This window comes from Choloepus didactylus, chromosome 11, assembly GCF_015220235.1.
Source record: "Choloepus didactylus isolate mChoDid1 chromosome 11, mChoDid1.pri, whole genome shotgun sequence".
Lineage (NCBI taxonomy): Eukaryota > Metazoa > Chordata > Mammalia > Pilosa > Megalonychidae > Choloepus > Choloepus didactylus.
Genome location: NC_051317.1, coordinates 61,783,551 through 61,806,515, shown reverse-complemented (window position 1 = coordinate 61,806,515; position 22,965 = coordinate 61,783,551). Strand labels below are relative to the sequence as shown.

General features: G+C 37.0%; 1 protein-coding gene across 1 annotated transcript in view; it reads right to left on the bottom strand.

The window, feature by feature from the left end:
* Nucleotides 1-6,117: 6,117 nt before the first annotated feature.
* The window catches only part of TTC23L (tetratricopeptide repeat domain 23 like), a 57,235-nt gene continuing 40,387 nt past the window's right edge, over nucleotides 6,118-22,965 (bottom strand). Inside the window, exon 7 of the mRNA XM_037799248.1 lies at nucleotides 6,118-6,236. Within this exon, the coding sequence (XP_037655176.1) occupies nucleotides 6,118-6,236 (119 nt within the window). The remainder of the gene's footprint in view (nucleotides 6,237-22,965) is intronic.

Here is a 22,965-nt window from a genome sequence, read left to right as displayed (position 1 = left end):
CTTATCTTGAACTATATTGATGTCAAGTTCCTTGTACCCCCTCTATGCCCCGCTGCATAGATCACTAAGGGCATTTTCTCCCTCAGAAGTGTCCTCCTTTTACTGTCTCCTAAGAGCTGAAGACAGGCCACATGGACATTAGAAAAAACAGAGCAGTCTATTCTCTCTGGCAATATTTGTGCTGGAAATTCAGTGCCTGGGAAATACTACATCCCTCTCAGATGCCCTACATGAAGGGGCGCCTACATTTTCTAGGGCTCCATAGTAGGCTCAATAATGATCTTGACCTCTGATTTCTCCAGAAGGGGCTCTTGAAAATTATCAGGGAAGCTAGAACCAAACCATGAATAGAATTTTATTCTATTCACCTTCAAATTTCCTGGGAATTGTGGGTAAATTTAAAATTCTCCGAACGCTCAGGAATGACTATGGTTTGTTAATTTCTGGTGGGTATTGTAGGAACAAGTTCACAGAAATGTGGTTATCTTAAGTTATTTGTTTTTCTCATTCCTTTCCTGGGTTATAGTCTGTACATTTTCTTGGGGTAGAACAGGAACATGTTGGAAGTAATTCTAGGGTATTTGTTATTCAAGAATATTTGTTTTTCCTGAATCCTTTGTTTTGGTTTTGTAATTCTAGAATATTTGTTATTCTAGGATATTTGTTTTTTCTTAATCTTTTGTTTTGGTTTTGTTTGAAATGGTTTTTTATTGTGTTTTTAATAATTTTTTGAGAAAGTTAATTTTAAAAAAGAAACAATGAAAAAAATATGCAGAGCCCCCCTGAAGAGCTGGGGGAAAATGCAGAGGTGTTGGGCTTCCTCACCTGGATGGTTGCTGATGTTCTCATGAACATTGAGGACTGGCGGGTTGATGTGCCGAGCCCTCTTTCACGAGACTTGCCTTTAGGAGGCCTGTTACTGCAAAGGAGAAGCTAGGCCTGCTTATAATTGTGCCTAAGAGTCTCTCCCTGACTCCCTCTTTGTTGCTCAGATGGGGCTCTCTCTCTCTAAGCCACCTGGACAGGTGATCTCACTGCCCATCCCCCTACCTGGGATCTGACTCCCAGGGGTGTAAATCTTCCTGGCAATGCAGGATATGACTTCTAGGGATGAATCTGGAGCCGGCATCGTGGGATTGGAAACATATTTGACTAAAAGGGGGACACAAAATAAAACAAAGTAAAGGTTCAGTGGCTGAGAGAATTCAAATGGAGTTGAGAGGTCACTCTGGTGGACATTCTTATGCACTATATAGATAACACTTTTTAGGTTTTAATGTATTGGAATAGCTAGAAGTAAATACCTGAAACTATCAAACCCCAACCCAGTGGCCTTGATTCTTGAAGATGACTGTATGACAATGTAGCTTACAAGGGGTGACAGGGTGATTTTGAAAACCTTGTGGATGGATGGATGAGTAGAAAAATGGAGGCAAAAAAACTAAAGGAAAAATAGGGCAGAAGGCAAGGGGGATAATTTGGGTGTTCTTTTATCACTATTATCTTTTTATTCTTATCACTTTTTCTGGTACAAGGAAAATGTTAAAAAAATAGATCGGGGTGATCAATGAACAACTATATGATGGTAATGTGATCAAGTGACTGTATATTTTGGATGATTGTATGCTGCGTGAATAAATCTTAATAAAAAAAATTTCCTGGGAACTTTCATCTAATAGTGGCAATAGTACCACTTCTTTAAAGAATTAGGTTTGTATTTGCTGCTAAACTTAAAAAAAAAAAAGGTTGGGGATGCCTGCCTAGGTGGTAAAACTATAAGGAGAAGCAAGGGAATGATGAACATCAAAGACATGATAATGGTTAGCACTGAGAGGGAGGGTTGGGCACACAAGGAACTTCTAGGGTATTAGTAATGTTCTATTTCTTGACCTGGTTGGTTGCTTACATGGGTGTTATTTTTATGATTATTCTTTAGTCTTCTACATATGCACTCTTCTGTATGTATAAATGCCTATGTACATTGTAAAGAATAGTAAAAATGTTTAAATATTCAAACTGACAGGAATGCTAGTTGTTTGCCTTTTAAACTTTATTTCTTAATTTAACAGAGTCAACTTTTTTGGTGTACACTTCTATGAGTTTTAACACAAGTATAGATTCATATAACCACCACCACATCCAGCATACAAAGCATTTCCATCACAAAAAGCTCCCTGGTGATGTCCCTTTGTAATTACATGGTCTCCAACTCCAACCATGGGTACCTCCGATCTCTTCTCTGTCACTGTAATATTGTCTTTTCAAGAATGACAGATAAATGGAATAATTTACTAAATAATCTTTTGAGACTGGTTTCTTTCACTCAGGCTTTCAGATTCATTCAAATTGTTGCATGTATCAATAATTCATTCCTTTTTATTGCTAAGTAGGATTCCATTGTATGAAAATACCACAGTTTGTTTATCAAATGAAGAACAATTTGAGTTGTTGTCAGCTTTGGGCAATTATGAATAGAGCTGCTGTAAACATTTGTGCACAGGTTATTCTATGAGTGTAAGTTTTTGTTTGTTTGTTTCAGTTGGGTAAATACTCAGAAGTGGGTTTGCTGGGTCATTTGGTAAGAGAACACTTAACTTTATAATAAACAACCAACCTGTTTTCCAGAGCAGCTCCAAGAAGGTATGGGCGTTCCAGTTGCTCCAAATCCTAGCTAATATTGTCAGTATTTTCATTTTAGCCTTCTCTGACAGGCATGCAGCAGTATCTCATTGTGGTTTTAATTTGCATTTTTCTAATGGCTAATGATGTTGAACATCTTTTCATGTGCTTAATTTGCCATCCTATGTCCTCTTTGGCTAAGAGTCTATTCAGGCATTTCGTCCATCTTTAATTGGGCTGTTTGTTCCCTTACTACTGAATTTTGAGAGTACTTTGCATATTATGGATACATCTTTCTTTTGTTGCACATGTGACCTGCATATATTTTCTCCCCATCATTCTCTTAGCAGTGTTTTCCTTGTAGAATAAGTTATTTTAATGAAGTCCAATTTATCTATCGTTTCTTATATGGACTGTGCATTTACATCATGCTGAAGAACTCTTTCCTAACCCTATGTCACAGAAATTTTCTCCCGTTTTCTTCTAAACATTTTATGGTTTTACATTTTACATTTAGAACTGTGATTCATTTTAAGTTAATTTTTGTGTAAGGTGTGAGGTCTAAGTCAATTCATTTTTTTGCTTATAGATGCCTAATTGTTCCAATACCATATGTTAAGAAAAAAATTACCCTTTCTCTATTGAATTGTTTTTTGCGCCTTTGCCAAAAATTAATTGGCCATATTTATGTGGGTCTATTTCTGGACTCTCTTCCCTGTTCTACTGACTCTGATCTCTGTGTATGTCTTTTGCCAATAGCTCATTCTCTTGATTACTGTTGTTTTACAGTAACTCTTAAAATCAGTGTGATTCTCCCAACTTTATTCTTCTTTTACAAAATTCTTTTAGCTGTTCTCGTTTCTCTGCCTTTCCATATAAATTTTAGAATCAGCTTGCCTCTATTTACAACAATTCCTGCTGGGATTTTGTTATTGTGTTAAATCCACAGATCAATTTACAAAGACCTGACATTTATTATGTTAAGTCTTCCAATCCATGAACACAGTATGTCTCTCCTAAATAAATATTGAGGTCTTCTTTGATTTCTTTCATTAGCATTTTGTAGTTTTCAGCACACAGATCCTGCACATATTTTGTCAGATTTATACCTAAGTATTTCATTTGGTGGTGGAGAGGGGCAGCTATTGTAAACGATATTTAACAAATTTTTGGTTTCCAGTTCCACATTGCTATTACATAGAAATGCAATTGGCTTTTGTGTATTGAATTTGTAAGCTGTGGCCTTGATAAGCTTAAACTCATTTATTCTAAGAGTTTTGTAGATTCCTTAGAATGTTCTACAGAAACAATTGTGTTGTGGAAATAGAGACAGTTTTCTTTTTTTTTCTTCCCCATCTGTAAGTCTTTCATTTCTTTTTCTTAATAGCTGACTTGGACTTCCAGTACTACGATGAAGATGAGTGGGGAGAGTTGGACATCTTTGTTGTGTTCCTGATCTTAAGGGGAAAGCATTCAGTCTTTCACTATTAAGTATAATGTTAGCTGTAAGTTTTCATACATGCCTTGTATAAGGTTGAGAATGTTTCTTTCCATCCTGAATGGATGCTGAATTTTGCCAAATGCTTTTTCAGAATCACTTGATAAGATCATGAAATTTTCTTTAGACTGTTAATGGGTATAGTACATTGGTTGATGAATATTGAACCAGCCTGACATTCTTGAGAGAAAAATCCACTTGATTGTGGCATATTATTATTTTTTCTATATTACTATGTATTTTGTTGAAGACTTTTATAGCTATGTTCATCAAGGGTATTGAATATAGCTTTCTTTTCTTGTAATAATGTCTTTGCCTGGTTTTGGTAGCAGGGTAATACTGGCCATACTTCCCTCCTCTTCTATTTTCTGAGTTAGTGTAGAATTGGTATTATTTCTTCTTTAAATGTTTCATAGAATTCACCACGAAACCGTCTGAGTCTACAGATTTCTTTTTTGGAGATTAACTACAAATTCATTTTCTTTAACAGTTATAGGAGTATTCAGATTATCTGTTCATCTGGGGTAAGTTGTTTGCCTTTTTATTTTATTTATGTATTTTTGACAGACACAAGTATTAGATCCTTATGCAATTAAACCTGTCAATTCTCTTCTTTTATGGTATATCTTTGTGTGTACTTAAAGAGTTCTTCTTTTCTCTAATTATAAATTTTAGTTCTTTTTATTCCAGTATTATATTTTCTTCTGGCTAATTTATATTTTCAGTTTTCATGTAGAGAATTTTAACTAATCTGGAAATTAATTTAATGAAAGTTACAAGATGAAGATCCATAATTTATTTAAAATTAAAAAATAGAATGTGAAAAAAAAAGAACAAAGTGGTCCTTGGAATCTCTTAATTCTATAGGCATAAACATTTTCTCACTTAAAAGAAACAACAAATTTTACATTTTTATACATAGATTAAATTTCTTAGAACCACAAAGACTAAACACAAACTCAAATATACATATGGAGGACTGTAAGTATACACAAAGAAATTCTAAAAAGGAGAAAGATGTTTAGCTGGAAAACACAGAATCAGAACATCTTCAGTTAATATTATGCTTAAGTGATGTAAATGTCTTCCTATGAAAAGAATTAAAACATCAAAATAACTTCTGCAAACTGAAATAAATGTTTACTTAATGACATGGGGAAATATAAAAGTGGAAAAAAGTAGGATACAAAACTTTACCTAAACTATACCCACACATACATACAGTTTCATATATGACTAGAAAATAATATACATCAAAATGTTATAAGCAGAGAAAATAGACATTTATAAGCAGAGAAAATAAACATTAAAAAATGCTTAAATTACACTTTCCACAAAGCCCAAATTCCTTCTGGCTGGCCCTTGAATCCATCAGTGTCCGTTAATCTGATCAGACCAGCTGAGCACAGAGCACTGACCTCTCTCCCTCACTGGCCCATTTGTCTCTCTCCCAAAGCCACCCACTTTCAAAGGATGACCTTGCCAGATAAAGTTCTACTGTTGAACGATGAATGAATCACTTGACTTTCCTCTAGACTCCCATACCTCACTTTTGAATATACATTTAACTGTTACAAACATTCTCCCTTGTGAACCAGAGGAAGAGTCAAGGAGGTTGAGAGTGGGAGAGGAGGTGAGGAGAAGCAAATGTTTTTCTCTTTTATCACTGGATTTCCTCATCAACAGATATCACAGGTAATATTCATAGTGCCAGTGATCTTTACTCTTTATGGAGGTGAATTTTGCTGAGATTCTAAAGGAACAAAGGAAAAAGAAATCAACGCATTTTAGTGGTTTTGATGTTTTAACTAATTTGGGAGGACATTATCAGGTCTAAATTCATGTGTAATTGATTTTGCATGAAATCATGTTCAGCCTAATCTCTGCATTACTGACACGAGTAGTAGCTAATTAGAATCTTCCATGTTTATAGATACACCATTTGCCAATAGGCTTCCCTCCTCGACTGGGAAATCATGACAACTGTAAGGCCACCTCTTCTACCTTCCCCTGTGTTGGGCCTCTCCAGACATGGCATATGCTTTGGCTAGTAATGCACTCGTCTCTGCGGTTTTGGGGCTGACTTCAGTAAACACAGACACACACAGATAGAATGGGCCTGGAACAAAAAAATTGTGACAAGTTAAGTACTCAAATGACAGTGATTCACTATGGATTTTCTAGTAGCTCACAGAATTGCTAGTTGAATGAGAGCTGATATATACCTAAATCATGGAATTAGATGAGAGATGAGTTTGAGTCCCAGCTCTGCCACCTCCTAGCTGTGAGTTTTTTTAAAAAGCAGTTTCATTAAGATATATTCACATACTATACAACCCATCCAAAATATACAACCAATGTATAATCACCAAATAGTGCATTCATCACCATAATCAATTTTAGAACATTTTCATTATTCCAAAAGGAAAAACACCATACCCCTTAGCAGTCACCTCTCAATCCCTCCACCCTTCCCCAGTCCTATATAACCACCAATCTAATTCTGTCTCTATAGATTTATTTATATTTACATTTTATCCAAATGGAATCATAACATATATAGCACTTTGTGACTGGTTTCTTTCACTTAGCATAATGTTAATTTAATTGTTTGTTTTTTAATTAGAGAAGTTGTAGGTTTACAGAAAAGTCATATAAAAAATACAGTATTCTCTACTAAGAATATAGTAGAACTGAAAGCAGGCATATGAATAGATGTTTGCACACTGATGTTCATGGTGGCATTATTCATGATAGCCAATGGATGGAGGTGGATGAAGGGTCCATCGACTGAAGAGCAGAAGGGTGAGCTGTGATGTATATATACGATGGGATATTATGCAACTACAGAAAGGAATGAAGTCGTGAGGCATGCAACAAGGTGAATGAACCTTGAGGATACTATATCGAGCAAAATAAGCCAGAAACAAAAAGACAAATATTGTATAGCTTCATTTATGAAATTCATATAAGGAAATTAGGGCCTAGATTGTAAAATCATACAGCAGTCACATTTATTCCTAAGTTTTAAGTGTTATTTCTAAATTCTGAGACGCTGTGCTCTTTGTGTATAACTTGGTAGTTCCCTGGATCTATGGGTACCCATGTGACACCTAAGACTGTGTTAGAGTTCTGCACTCTGAAAGTCAGCATTACTCCATACAGAAACTGTTAAAGAAGATGAAAAAGAGATCATAATTCAACTAGAGATATGAATGAAGCTGATCTGGTTGGGACTAAGGTAAATCAGAATACAGGATAAAGGATGATATTCTCTGTATCCAGTAATCTTCATTTCAGAAGAACTGAAAGGAGAGATATGAATAGAAATTTTCCCACTGATGTTTATGGTGGTATTATTCATGATTGCCAATATATGGAAATAGCCCAAATATTCATCAGCTGATGAGTGGATAAATATATCACAGTATGCATATATGATGGAAGATTGCATGGCTGTAAGACAGAATAAAGTTATGGTGCATGCAACAACATGTTTGAACCTTGAGGACATTATGTTGAGTGAAACAAGCCAGAAACAAAAGGAAAAATACTGCATGGTCTATTAATATGAACTAACCATAATAAGTAAACTCAGAGACTTAAAATTTAGAACACAGGTTATCAGGAGATAGAAAGAGGGTAGAAGCTGGGCATTTGATTGGTCATTTTATTTAAACAACCTGATTACATAGAATCTAGAATAGGGAATGAGATGATGTTATTCTGTACGGGTTAATGCAATACACTGACACATTCCAGAGTAATTTTAGCAGAAAACAAGAAAGTATTTGCAAAGTCCCTTGAGGGACTGGGAAAAAAATGTGGAAATATTAACTTCCCCCGCTGAGTAATTCCAGATATTCTCTCAAGCATTAGGAACTCCCAGTTTAATAAGCCAAGTCCTCCATCTTCAGGCTTGCCTTATGAAAATTATTTCTGTAGTGCAAAGCTAAGCCTAGTTATAATTATGCCTAAGAGTCACCCCTAGAGAACCTCTTACATTGCTCAGATGTGGACTCTCTTTCTAAGCCAAACTTTGCAAATAAACTCACCAACCTCCCCCAATGTGGGACATGACTCCTAGGGGTGTAAGTCTCCCTGGCAAGGTAGGACATGATTCCCAGGGGTGAACCTGGCCCTGGAATAGTGGGATTGAGAATGCTTTCTTGACCAAAAGGGGGAAGAGAAGTTAAAAAAAAATAAAGTGTCAGTGGCTAAGTGATTTCAAATAGAGTTCAGAGGTCATTCTGGAGGTTTCTCTTATGCAAGCTTCAGCCAGATATTGCAAATCGTCACAGTATGCCAAGCCCCAAACAACAGTATTGGTGAAAACCCTGAAGAAAACCCAGGGCTCTATCTAAGACTCTATAAAAGTTTTACTTATTAAGTTTATTTTTCAGAAAATTAAAACCCCTAGATTGTCCCTATGCCAGATAAGTCCTGAATCTTAGAGCTACCAGTCTCTCCCAGAACATCAACCTGTTGCATTCCCTACCTCATGTCGACACCCCTTTTCAAATATGAGGAAGTTAGAATGGTCAATGCTCAAATATCCCTGAAGATTGAGAGAATGATCAAATGAGAGGGAGGAGTTATAACAGAGAAGTTAGGATTCAACAAAACATTATGACTACTGAATCATTATACAGATATTTCTTTTTAATTTCTAATGTATTATAAGTCAGATGGAAATAACTGAAATTGTGGAACTGTAACCCATACTATACTTTAAAATTTGCGCTATAACTCTTTGTCAAGCTGTACTTTAAAATTTATCATTTTTCTGCATACATGCATACATGTTATATTTCACAACGAAAAATGTTTAAAAAATACAACATTCTCACATACCTCCCTATTGTTGACACTTTGCATTGGTGTGGTACCTTTGTTACAATTGATGAAAGAATATTAAAATATTACTATTAACTATAGTCCACAATTTGCATTAGGTGTATTTTTCTCCATATACCACTCTATTATTAACACCTTATATTAGTGACATACATTTGTTATACTTCATGAAATAATATTCTTATATTTGTAATATTAACTGTCCATCATCCACAACAGGGCTTAACTGTTTTATACAGTTTCCTGTTTTATCCTCTAGCATTCCTTCTAGTAACATAGTCAACCACATGCACACACATAATTCAGCACTATTAATTACACTCACAATGTGCCTACCATCACCATAATCCATTTCTAAACAGTTACAATCAAACTAATTAGAAATTCTGCACAAATTAAGCATCAACTCCCCACACGTCTCCTGGTAACTTACAGTCTAGATTCTAAATCAGTTTGCTTATTATAGTTAGTTCATATTAGTGAGATCATACTATATTTGTTATTTTGTATCTGGCTTATTTCACTCAACATAATGACCTCAAGCTTCATTCATATTGTCACATACATCAGGACTTCCTTCTTACAGCTGCATAATATTCCATCATATGTATACACTGCATTTTGTTTATCCATTCATCAATTGATGGACACTTGGGTTTTTTCCATCTTTTGGCAATTGTGAATAATGCTGCTAAGAACACCAGCGTGCAAATGTCTCCTCGCATCACTGCGTTCAGTTCTTCTGAGTATCTAACTAGTAGTGGATTGTGGAGTCATATGACAATCTATACTTAGCTTCCTGGGGAACTGCCAAACTGTCTTTCACAGCAGCTGCACCATTTTACATTCCCACCAACAGTGAATGAGTGATTCTATTTCTCCAAAACCTCTCCAATACTTGTAATTTTCTGTTTTTTAAATAGTGGCTATTCTGGTAGGTGTGAAATGGTATCTTACTGTGGTTTTGATTTGTATTTCCCTCATGGCTAATGATGTTGAGCATCTTTTTATGTGTTTTTCAGCCATTTGTATTTCATCTTCAGAAAAATATTCAAGTCTTTTGCCCATTTTTTAATTGGGTTTTTACTGTTGAGTTGTAGGATTTCTTTGTATATTCTGGATATTAAACCCTTATCAGGGCAGACTGGTGAGCTGTAAGTTTTAGTTACTCCTCCAGAAAAGTAGGTAAAAAGCCAGGAACTGCGTGGACTGGACACCACAGAGCAATCTGTCTTTGGGCATACTTCATACAACACTCATGAAAATGTCGAACTGCTGAGATCAGCGAAATCTGTAAGTTTTTGCGGCCAGGGGACCCGCGCCCCTCCCTGCCAGGCTCACTCCCGTGGGAGGAGGGGCTGCCAGCTCTGGGAAGGAGAAGGGAGAACTGCAGTGGTAGCCCTTCTCGGAAACTCATTCTACAGATCCATACTCCAACCATAGATAGACTGAGACCAGACACCAGAGAATCTGAGAGCTGCCAGCCCAGCAGAGAGGAGACAGGCATAGAAAAAAAAAAATAACACGAAAAACTCCAAAATAAAAGCAGAGGATTTTTGGAGTTCTGGTGAACACAGAAAGGGGAAGGGCGGAGCTCAGGCCTTGAGGTGCATATGCAAATCCCGAAGAAAAGCTGATCTCTCTGCCCTGTGGACCTTTCCTTAATGGCCCTGGTTGCTTTGTCTATTAGCATTTCAATAACCCATTAGATCTCTGAGGAGGGCCCCCTTTTTTTTTTTTTTTTTTAATCCTTTTTTCTTTTTCTAAAACAATTACTCTAAGAAGCCCAATACAGAAAGCTTCAAAGACTTGCAATTTGGGCAGGTCAAGTCAAGAGCAGAACTAGGAGAGCTCTGAGACAAAACGCAATAATCCAGTGGCTGAGAAAATTCACTAAACACCACAACTTCCCAAGAAAAGGGGGGTGTCTGCTCACAGCCACCATCCTGGTGGACAGGAAACACTCCTGCCCATCGCCAGCCCCATAGCCCAGAGCTGCCCAGACAACCCAGTGTGACGGAAGTGCTTCAAATAACAGGCACACACCACAAAACTGGGCATGGACATTAGCCTTCCCTGCAACCTCAGCTGATTGTCCCAGAGCTGGGAAGGTGGAGCAGTGTGAATTAACAAAGCCCCATTCAGCCATCATTTGAGCAGACTGGGAGCCTCCCTACACAGCCCAGCAGCCCAGAACTGCCCTGGGGGGACGGCACTCACCTGTGACATAGCACAGTCATCCCTCAACAGAGGACCCGGGGAGCACAGCCTGGAAGAGGGGCCCACTTGCAAGTCTCAGGAGCCATACGCCAATACCAAAGACTTGTGGGTCAGTGGCAGAGACAAACTGTGGCAGGACTGAACTGAAGGATTAGACTATTGCAGCAGCTTTAAAACTCTAGGATCATCAGGGAGATTTGATTGTTAGGGCCACCACCCCTCCCCGACTGCCCAGAAACACGCCCCACATACAGGGCAGGCAACACCAACTACACACGCAAGCTTGGTACACCAATTGGGCCTCACAAGACTCACTCCCCCACTCACCAAAACGGCTAAGCAGGGGAGAACTGGCTTGTGGAGAACAGGTGGCTCGTGGACGCCACCTGCTGGTTAGTTAGAGAAAGTGTACTCCACGAAGCTGTAGATCTGATAAATTAGAGATAAGGACTTCAATAGGTCTACAAACCCTAAAAGAACCCTATCAAGTTCAGCAAATGCCACGAGGCCAAAAACAACAGAAAATTATAAAGCATATGAAAAAATCAGACGATATGGATAACCCAAGCCCAAGCACCCAAATCAAAAGACCAGAAGAGACACAGCACCTAGAGCAGCTACTCAAAGAACTAAAGATGAACAATGAGACCATAGTACGGGATATGAAGGAAATCAAGAAGACTCTAGAAGAGCATAAAGAAGACATTGCAAGACTAAATAAAAAAATGGATGATCTTATAGAAATTAAAGAAACTGTTGACCAAATTAAAAAGATTCTGGACACTCATAGTACAAGACCAGAGGAAGTTGAACAACGAATCAGTGACCTCGAAGATGACAGAATGGAAAATGAAAGCATAAAAGAAAGAATGGGGAAAAAAATTGAAAAAATCGAAATGGACCTCAGGGATATGATAGATAATATGAAACGTCCAAATATAAGACTCATTGGTGTCCCAGAAGGGGAAGAAAAGGGTAAAGGTCTAGGAAGAGTATTCAAAGAAATTGTTGGGGAAAACTTCCCAAATCTTCTAAACAACATAAATACACAAATCATAAATGCTCAGCGAACTCCAAATAGAATAAATCCAAATAAACCCACTCCGAGACATATACTGATCACACTGTCAAACACAGAAGAGAAGGAGCAAGTTCTGAAAGCAGCAAGAGAAAAGCAATTCACCACATACAAAGGAAACAGCATAAGACTAAGTAGTGACTACTCAGCAGCCACCATGGAGGCAAGAAGGCAGTGGCAAAATATATTTAAAATTCTGAGTGAGAAAAATTTCCAGCCAAGAATACTCTATCCAGCAAAGCTCTCCTTCAAATTTGAGGGAGAGCTTAAATTTTTCACAGACAAAGAAATGCTGAGAGAATTTGCTAACAAGAGACCTGCCCTACTGGAGATACTAAAGGGAGCCCTACGGACAGAGAAACAAAGACAGGACAGAGAGACTTGGAGAAAGGTTCAGTACTAAAGAGATTCGGTATGGGTACAATAAAGGATATTAATAGAGAGAGGGAAAAATATGGCGAACATAAACCAAAGGATAAGATGGCTGATTCAAGAAATGCTTTCACGGTTATAACGTTGAATGTAAATGGATTAAACTCCCCAATTAAAAGATATAGATTCGCAGAATGGATCAAAAAAAATGAACCATCAATATGTTGCATACAAGAGACTCATCTTAGACACAGGGACACAAAGAAACTGAAAGTGAAAGGATGGAAAAAAATATTTCATGCAAGCTACAGCCAAAAGAAAGCAGGTGTAGCAATATTAATCTCAGATAAAATAGACTTCAAATGCAGGGATGTTTTGAGAGACAAAGAAGGCCACTACGTACTAATAAAAGGGGCAATTCAGCAAGAAGAAATAACGATCGTAAATGTCTATGCACCCAATCAAGGTGCCACAAAATACATGAGAGAAACACTGGCAAAACTAAAGGAAGCAATTGATGTTTCCACAATAATTGTGGGAGACTTCAACACATCACTCTCTCCTATAGATAGATCAACCAGACAGAAGACCAATAAGGAAATTGAAAACCTAAACAATCTGATAAATGAATTAGATTTAACAGACATATACAGGACATTACATCCCAAATCACCAGGATACACATACTTTTCTAGTGCTCATGGAACTTTCTCCAGAATAGATCATATGCTGGGACATAAAAGAAGCCTCAATAAATTTAAAAAGATTGAAATTATTCAAAGCACATTCTCTGACCACAATGGAATACAATTAGAAGTCAATAACCATCAGAGACTTAGAAAACTCACAAATACCTGGAGGTTAAACAACACACTCCTAAACAATCAGTGGGTTAAAGAAGAAATAGCAAGAGAAATTGCTAAATATATAGAGACGAATGAAAATGAGAACACAACATACCAAAACCTATGGGATGCAGCAAAAGCAGTGCTAAGGGGGAAATTTATAGCACTAAACGCATATATGAAAAAGGAAGAAAGAGCCAAAATCAAAGAACTAATGGATCAACTGAAGAAGCTAGAAAATGAACAGCAAACCAATCCTAAACCAAGTAGAAGAAAAGAAATAAGGATTAAAGCAGAAATAAATGACATAGAGAACAAAAAAACAATAGAAAGGATAAATACCACCAAAAGTTGGTTCTTTGAGAAGATCAACAAGATTGACAAGCCCCTAGCTAGACTGACAAAATCAAAAAGAGAGAAGACCCATATAAACAAAATAATGAATGAAACAGGTGACATAACTGCAGATCCTGAAGAAATTAAAAAAAATTATAAGAGGATACTATGAACAACTGTATGGCAACAAACTGGATAATGTAGAGGAAATGGACAATTTCCTGGAAACATATGAACAACCTAGACTGACCAGAGAAGAAACAGAAGACCTCAACCAACCCATCACAAGCAAAGAGATCCAATCAGTCATCAAAAATCTTCCCACAAATAAATGCCCAGGGCCAGATGGCTTCACAGGGGAATTCTACCAAACTTTCCAGAAAGAACTGACACCAATCTTACTCAAACTCTCTCAAAACATTGAAAAAAATGGAACACTACCTAACTCATTTTATGAAGCTAACATCAATCTAATACCAAAACCAGGCAAAGATGTTACAAAAAAGGAAAACTACCGGCCAATCTCCCTAATGAATATAGATGCAAAAATCCTCAACAAAATACTTGCAAATCGAACCCAAAGACACATTAAAAAAATCATACACCATGACCAAGTGGGGTTCATTCCAGGCATGCAAGGATGGTTCAACATAAGAAAAACAATCAATGTATTACAACACATTAAAAACTCGAAAGGGAAAAATCAATTGATCATCTCAATAGATGCTGAAAAAGCATTTGACGAAATCCAACATCCCTTTTTGATAAAAACACTTCAAAAGGTAGGAATTGAAGGAAACTTCCTCAACATGATAAAGAGCATATATGAAAAACCCACAGCCAGCATAGTACTCAATGGTGAGAGACTGAAAGCCTTCCCTCTAAGATCAGGAACAAGACAAGGATGCCCGCTGTCACCACTGTTATTCAACATTGTGCTGGAAGTGCTAGCCAGGGCAATCCGGCAAGACAAAGAAATAAAAGGCATCCAAATTGGAAAAGAAGAAGTAAAACTGTCATTGTTTGCAGATGATATGATCTTATATTTAGAAAACCCTGAGAAATCAACGATACACCTACTAGAGCTAATAAACAAATTTAGCAACGTAGCAGGATACAAGATTAATGCACATAAGTCAGTAACGTTTCTATATGCTAGAAATGAACAAACTGAAGAGACACTCAAGAAAAAGATACCATTTTCAATAGCAACTAAAAAAATCAAGTACCTAGGAATAAACTTAACCAAAGATGTAAAAGACCTATACAAAGAAAACTACATAACTCTACTAAAAGAAATAGAAGGGGACCTTAAAAGATGGAAAAATATTCCATGTTCATGGATAGGAAGGCTAAATGTCATTAAGATGTCAATTCTACCCAAACTCATCTACAGATTCAATGCAATCCCAATCAAAATTCCAACAACCTACTTTGCAGACTTGGAAAAGCTAGTTATCAAATTTATTTGGAAAGGGAAGATTCCTCGAATTGCTAAAGACACTCTAAAAAAGAAAAACGAAGTGGGAGGACTTACACTCCCTGACTTTGAAGCTTATTAAAAAGCCACAGTTGCCAAAACAGCATGGTACTGGCACAACGATAGACATATAGATCAATGGAATCGAATTGAGAATTCAGAGATAGACCCTCAGATCTATGGCCGACTGATCTTTGATAAGGCCCCCAAAGTCACTGAACTGAGCCATAATGGTCTTTTCAACAAATGGGGCTGGGAGAGTTGGATATCCATATCCAAAAGAATGAAAGAGGACCCCTACCTCACCCCCTACACAAAAATTAACTCCAAATGGACCAAAGATCTCAATATAAAAGAAAGTACCATAAAACTCCTAGAAGATAATGTAGGAAAACATCTTCAAGACCTTGTATTAGGCGGCCACTTCCTAGACTTTACACCCAAAGCACAAGCAACAAAAGAGAAAATAGATAAATGGGAACTCCTCAAGCTTAGAAGTTTCTGCACCTCAAAGGAATTTCTCAAAAAGGTAAAGAGGCAGCCAACTCAATGGGAAAAAATTTTTGGAAACCATGTATCTGACAAAAGACTGATATCTTGCATATAGAAAGAAATCCTACAACTCAATGACAATAGTACAGACAGCCCAATTATAAAATGGGCAAAAGATATGAAAAGACAGTTCTCTGAAGAGGAAATACAAATGGCCAAGAAACAGACGAAAAAATGTTCAGCTTCACTAGCTATTAGAGAGATGCAAATTAAGACCACAATGAGATACCATCTAACACCGGTTAGAATGGCTGCCATTAAACAAACAGGAAACTACAAATGCTGGAGGGGATGTGGAGAAATTGGAAGTCTTATTCATTGTTGGTGGGACTGTATAATGGTTCAGCCATTCTGGAAGTCAGTCTGGCAGTTCCTTAGAAAACTAGATATAGAGCTACCATTCGATCCAGCGATTGCACTTCTCGGTATATACCTGGAAGATCGGAAAGCAGTGACACGAACAGATATCTGCACGCCAATGTTCATAGTAGCATTATTCACAATTGCCAAGAGATGGAAACAACCCAAATGTCCTTCAACAGATGAGTGGATAAATAAAATGTGGTATATACACACGATGGAATACTACGCGGCAGTAAGAAGGAACGATCTCGTGAAACATATGACAACATGGATGAACCTTGAAGACATAATGCTGAGCGAAATAAGCCAGGCACAAAAAGAGAAATATTATATGCTACCACTAATGTGAACTTTGAAAAATGTAAAACAAATGGTTTATAATGTAGAATGTAGGGGAACTAGCAATAGAGAGCAATTAAGGAAGGGGGAACAAGAATCCAAGAAGAACAGATAAGCTATTTAACGTTCTGGGGATGCCCAGAAATGACTATGGTCTGTTAATTTCTGATGGATATAGTAGGAACAAGTTCACAGAAATGTTGCTATATCATGTAACTTTCTTGGGGTAAAGTAGGAACATGTTGGAAGTTAAGCAGTTATCTTAGGTTAGTTGTCTTTTTCTTACTCCCTTGTTATGGTCTCTTTGAAATGTTCTTTTATTGTATGTTTGTTTTCTTTTTAACTTTTTTTTCATACAGTTGATTTAAAAAAGAAGGGAAAGTTAAAAAAAAAAAAAAAAAAAAAAACAAGGAAAAAAAAAAAGATGTAGTGCCCCCTTGAGGAGCCTGTGGAGAATGCAGGGGTATTCGCCTACCCCACCTCCATGGTTGCTAACATGACCACAGACATAGGGGACTGGTGGTTTGATGGGTAGAGCCCTCTACCATAAGTTTTACCTTTGGGAAGACAGTTGCTGCAAAGGAGAGGCTAGGCCTCCCTATATTTGTGCCTAAGAGTCTCCTCTTGAATGCCTCTTTGTTGCTCAGATGTGGCCCTCTCTCTCTGGCTAAGCCAACTTGAAAGGTGAAATCACTGCCCTCCCCCCTACGTGGGATCAGACACCCAGGGGAGTGAATCTCCCTGGCAACGTGGAATATGACTCCCGGGGAGGAATGTAGACCCGGCATCGTGGGACGGAGAACATCTTCTTGACCAAAAGGGGGATGTGAAAGGAAATGAAATAAGTTTCAGTGGCAGAGAGATTCCAAAACGAGCCGAGAGATCACTCTGGTGGGCACTCTTACGCACACTTTAGACAACCCTTTTTAGGTTCTAAAGAATTGGGGTAGCTGGTGGTGGATACCTGAAACTATCAAACTACAACCCAGAACCCATGAATCTCAAAGACAGTTGTATAAAAATGTAGCTTATGAGGGGTGACAATGGGATTGGGAAAGCCATAAGGACCACACTCCACTTTGTCTAGTTTATGGATGGATGTGTAGAAAAGTAGGGGAAGGAAACAAACAGACAAAGGTACCCAGTGTTCTTTTTTACTTCAATTGCTCTTTTTCACTCTAATTATTATTCTTGTTATTTTTGTGTGTGTGCTAATGAAGGTGTCAGGGATTGATTTAGGTGATGAATGTACAACTATGTAATGGTACTGTAAACAATCGAAAGTACAATTTGTTTTGTATGCCTGTGTGGTATGTGAATATATCTCAATAAAATGATGATTAAAAAAAAAAAAAAAGAGAGAAGGCATCTAAACCGATAGAAACCTACATAATCGTGTTATTGTAGTTGCTTGGAATTCTAATGTTATCAAGGATCAGTACGCAAGAAATGGTACAGTGTGCCAGGAATGACTAGCTACCTATCTCACTAATGAGCAGCTCCAAGTATAAAAACATCATGATTTAAGTGCAACAACTATATAAAACAGCTCAAATAATTACATTTTAAGCATGACATGGGAGAAGAAATCACTAGTGTGTCATTTGATAAGAATGCCAAAGCTCAAAATCCTAAGTTGGGTGGCACAGCAGTGGATCTCCAAATCAACATGCGGGTATCATTCTAGGAAATGAGCTCTAGAACTGTCCATGAATCATGAACAACATTATTATCCACATATAACAAAGTAGAAAGCCTATCCCTTGGTTTGGGTAATATCAATTAAGGTCTTTTATTGATAATATCTATGATATGAATGGCACTCAAAGTCCAAAAAAATAACTTCTTTCCCACTCTTCTCTTTCCCAAGGTCAGACAAATCAATACCCATCCCTTGCTGCTAACTGTGTAAAGGGGGTAAAGAGTTCAAAATTATGGTATCAACAATAAACCTTAAAAACCTGTAGCATTTAAAAAGAAAAATCTTTTCAACACATTTTCATCTTTTACTAGTTTTATTTCAGTTGGCCTGAAATGTTTAGACCACAGACTACTCCAATAGTGAATAAAATTTCATGACTCACGTATCCTAGCTATTCTCAATTTCTACCACCGAAAGCACTCACTGACCTTACACCCAAAGCAAAAGCAATGAAAAAAGAAATAGATAGATGGGACTGCCTCAAAATTGAATACTTCTGTGCCTCAAAAGACTTTGCCAAGAAAGTAAAAAGGCAGCCTACTTAATGGGAGACAACATTTGGAAACCACATATCTGATAAGGGTTTAATATCCAGAATACAGAGAGATCCTACAACCCAACAACAAAAAGACAACCCAATTTAAAAATGGGCAAAAGACATGGATAGACACTCTTCTAAACAGGAAATACAAATGGCTCAAAAGCATACGAAAAGATGCTCATCTTCACTAGCTATCAGAGAAATGCAAATCAAAACCACAATTAGATACCATCTCACTCCTACTAGTGTGGCCATCATCAAAAAAAGAGAAAACTACAAAGGCTGGAGAGGATGTAGAGAAATAAGTACACTTATTCACTGTTGGTGGGAATGTAGGATGATGCAGCTGCTCTGGAATGCAGTTTGGCAGTTCCTCAGGAAGCTGAGTATAGACTTGCCATATGATACAGCAATCCCATTACTAGGTATTTACTCAGAAGAATTGAAAACAGGGACATGAACAGATATTTGCATACCAATGTTTATAGCAACATTATTCAAAATTGCCAATATGGAAACAGCCCAAATGTCCATCAACTGACAAGTGGATAAGCAAATTGTGGTATGTACATACAATGGAATATTATGCAGGTGTAATACAGAATAAAGTCATGATGCATGCAACAACATGGATGAACCTTGAGGACATTACATTGAGCTAAATAAACCAGAAGCAAAAGGACAAATACTAGATGTTCTCACTAATATGAACTAACTATAATGAGCAAACTCTGAGAGTTAAATTAGAGAGCACAGGTTATCAGGAGATAGAAAGACAGCAGATATTGGGCAATCAATGGTTAAGAAGTACAGAATGTTCAATAAGGTTGATTGTAAAGGTTAGAAAATGTACAGAACAATACTGTGTGATGGTAGCATAATATTGTAAGTGTAATTACAAAGCTGTGTACGAGTATGGTTGAAAGAGGAAGGCTAGAGTCATGTATGTCACCAGAAGGAAAGCTAAAGTATAAAAACTGGGACTGTATAGCTTAGCAAAACCTAGACCGGACAATGATGGCGGTTAATAGAAAACTAGAACAAACGTACATCACTATTAACGAGGTGTTAATACTAGGGTGGTATACGGCAAAAAATACAATTAATGTAACCTAAGGGCTATAGTTAACAGTAACATTGTAATATTCTTGCATTAATGGTAACAAAGTCACTCTACCAAAGCTAAATGTCAATAATAGGGGGATACAAGGGGTATGGGATTTTTTCTTCAGAAGAAATGAATAAGTGAGAACGTTCTCATATTAACTGTAGTGGTGAATGCATAACTATGTGATTATATCAAGAACCACTGATGGTACGCTTAGGATAGATTGTACGGTATGTGAATAAAATCGTTAAAAGAAATACTAATAACGGGGGATAAGGGATATGAGCTATTTTGGGTTTTCTTTTTTATTTTTAATTGTGCTAATGAATGTACAACTATGTGATGATACTGTGAGCCACTGATTATATACTTTGGATGGATTATACGTTGTGTGAATATATAGCAATAAAACTGCATTACAAAAAAAAAAAGCAAAAAAAAAAAAAAAAAAAAAACCCTTATCAGCTATGTGGTTTCCAAATATTTTCTCCCATTAAATAGGATGCCTTTTTACTTTGTTGACAAAATCCTTTGAAGCTCAAAAGTTTTTAATTTTGAGAAGGTTGCACTTATCTATTTTTGTTGTTGTTCCTTGTGCTTTGGATGTAAAGTCTAAAAAACCATTGCCTACCACAAGATCTTGAAGATGATTCCCTAAATTTTCTTCAAGTTTCATGGTACTGGCTCTTATATTTGGGTATTTGATCCATTTTGAAATAATTTTTGTACAAGTGTGAGATAGGAGTCTTTTTTCAGAATGTGGATATCTATTTCTCCCAGCACCATTTGTGGAAGAAACTGTTCTGTCCCAGTTTGATAGCAGCCTTGTCAAATATCAATTGGCCATAGATGTGAGGTTCTATTTCTGAACCCTCAATTCCATTCCACTGGTCAATATATCTATCTTTATGCCAGTACCATGCTGTTTTGAACTATGTAGCTTTGTAATATGCTGTAAAGTCAGGAAGTGTGAGACCTCCAACTTGTTTCTTCTTTTTCGGATGTTTTTGGCTACTCAGGGTCCCTTACCCTTTCAAATAAAACTGATAATTTGTTTTCCCATTTCTTAAAGGCAGGCTGTTGGAATTCTGATTGGGATTGCATTGAACCTGTAAATCAATTTGGGTAGAATTGACAACTTAATATTTAGTCTTCCAATCCATGAATGTGAAATGTCCTTACATTTATTTAGGTCTTCTTTGATTTCTTTTAGCAATGTTTTGTAGTTTTCTGTGTACAAGTCTTTCACATCCTTGGCTAAATTTATTCTTAGAGATTTGATTTTTTAATTGCCGTTGTAAATGTAATTTTTTCTTGATTTCCTCCTCAGTTTGCCCATTACTAGTGTATAGAAACACTATTAATTTTTGCATGTTGATCTTGTATCCCACCACTTTGCCGAACTCATTTATTTAGCTCTAGTAGCTCTGTTGTAGATTTTTGGGGATTTTATAATATAGGATCATGTCAGCTGCAAATTGTGAAAGTTTTACTTCTTCCTTTCCAATTTGGATGCCTTTTATTTATTTTTCCTGCCTAATTGCTCTGGCTAGATCTTCCAGTACAATGTTGAATAACTGTGATGACAGTAGGTATCTTTGTCTTATTCCAGATCTTAGAGGGAAATCTTTCAGTCTTTTACCACTGAACATAATGTCTGCTTTGGGTTTTTCATATATACCCTTTATCATATTGAGGAAGTTTCCTTCTATTCCTATCTTATGAAGTGGCTTATCAAGAAAGGATGCTGGATTTTGTCAAATGCCTTTTCTGCAGCAATCAAGATGATCACGTGGTTTCCCCATTTGTTTTGGAAATGCTGTGTGTTACATTAACTTATTTTCTTGTGTTAAATCACCCTTGCATTCCTGGAATAAACTCCCTTGATTATGCTGTACAATTCTTTTGATGTGCTGCTGGATTCAATTTACAAATATTTTGTTGAGGATTTTACATCTGTGTTCACTAGAGAAATTGGTCTGTAATTTTCTTTTCTTGTAGTATCTCTATCAGGCTTTGGCATTAGGGTAAAATAGGTTTCACAGAATGTTAGGCATTGTTCCCTCCCCTGCAATTTTTTTGGAAGAATTTAAGCAGTTCTTGCTCAAACTTGCTGCTTTTCTCTTGCTGCTTTCAGAATTCCCTTTCTCTTCAGCATTTAACAATCTGATTACTATGTGTCTTGTAGTGGGTCTGTTCAGATCTATTCTGTTTAGAGTACACTGGACCTCTTAGATTTGCATATTTATGTTATTTATATGAGGGTTGGGAAATTTTCAGCCATTATTTCTTCAAATATTCTTCCTGGCTCTTTTCCCTTCTCATCCCCTTCTGGGACACCCATGATGCATATGTTTGTGCTCCTTGTGTTGTTAATTCCTGAAATTCTGCTCAAATTTTTCCATTGTTTTCTCCATTTGCTCTGTCCAAATTCGGTTGATCTGTCTCCTAGCTCAATGATTCTTTCTTGTGCCTCTTCAAATCTACTGTTGTGTGTCCCCAGTACATTTTTAATTTCATCTACAGTGTCTTTTATTTCCATAATGCCTGTTATTTTTCTATGTATTTTTTCAAATTCTTCTTTATAATCTTCTAGTGCCTTCTTAATATCCTTTACCTCTTTATACACATTTTCCTTCATTTCTTGAATTGATTCAGGTGATCTGTTTGCACATCTATGTTTAGTTGTTCCAGATCCTGTGTCTCTTCTGACATTTTGATTTGTTCCTTTGGCCATTTCTTCTTGAGTTTTAGCATGCCTTGTGATTTTTGGCTGATATCTGGTCATCTGAGTATCTTGATGGGTCTATTCTGAAGGTCGGCTTCTCTCTCTTGTCTAGGATTTAGTTGCTGCCTGTGTTTATGTCAGGGAACTGCTTTGCCAATTCAGTCATCAGTATTTTTCAACCAAAACAGGGGTGGGCACCCTTGCAGGGGGTGTAAACTAGCTCTGATAGGCCTGAAATAGTGTATGGAGAGGCTCTGAAAAGCCCTGCAGTTTTCCCTGCACTTTCCAGGCTCCCCAGCAAATGGTGCTGTTCAGCGGCTTAATTGT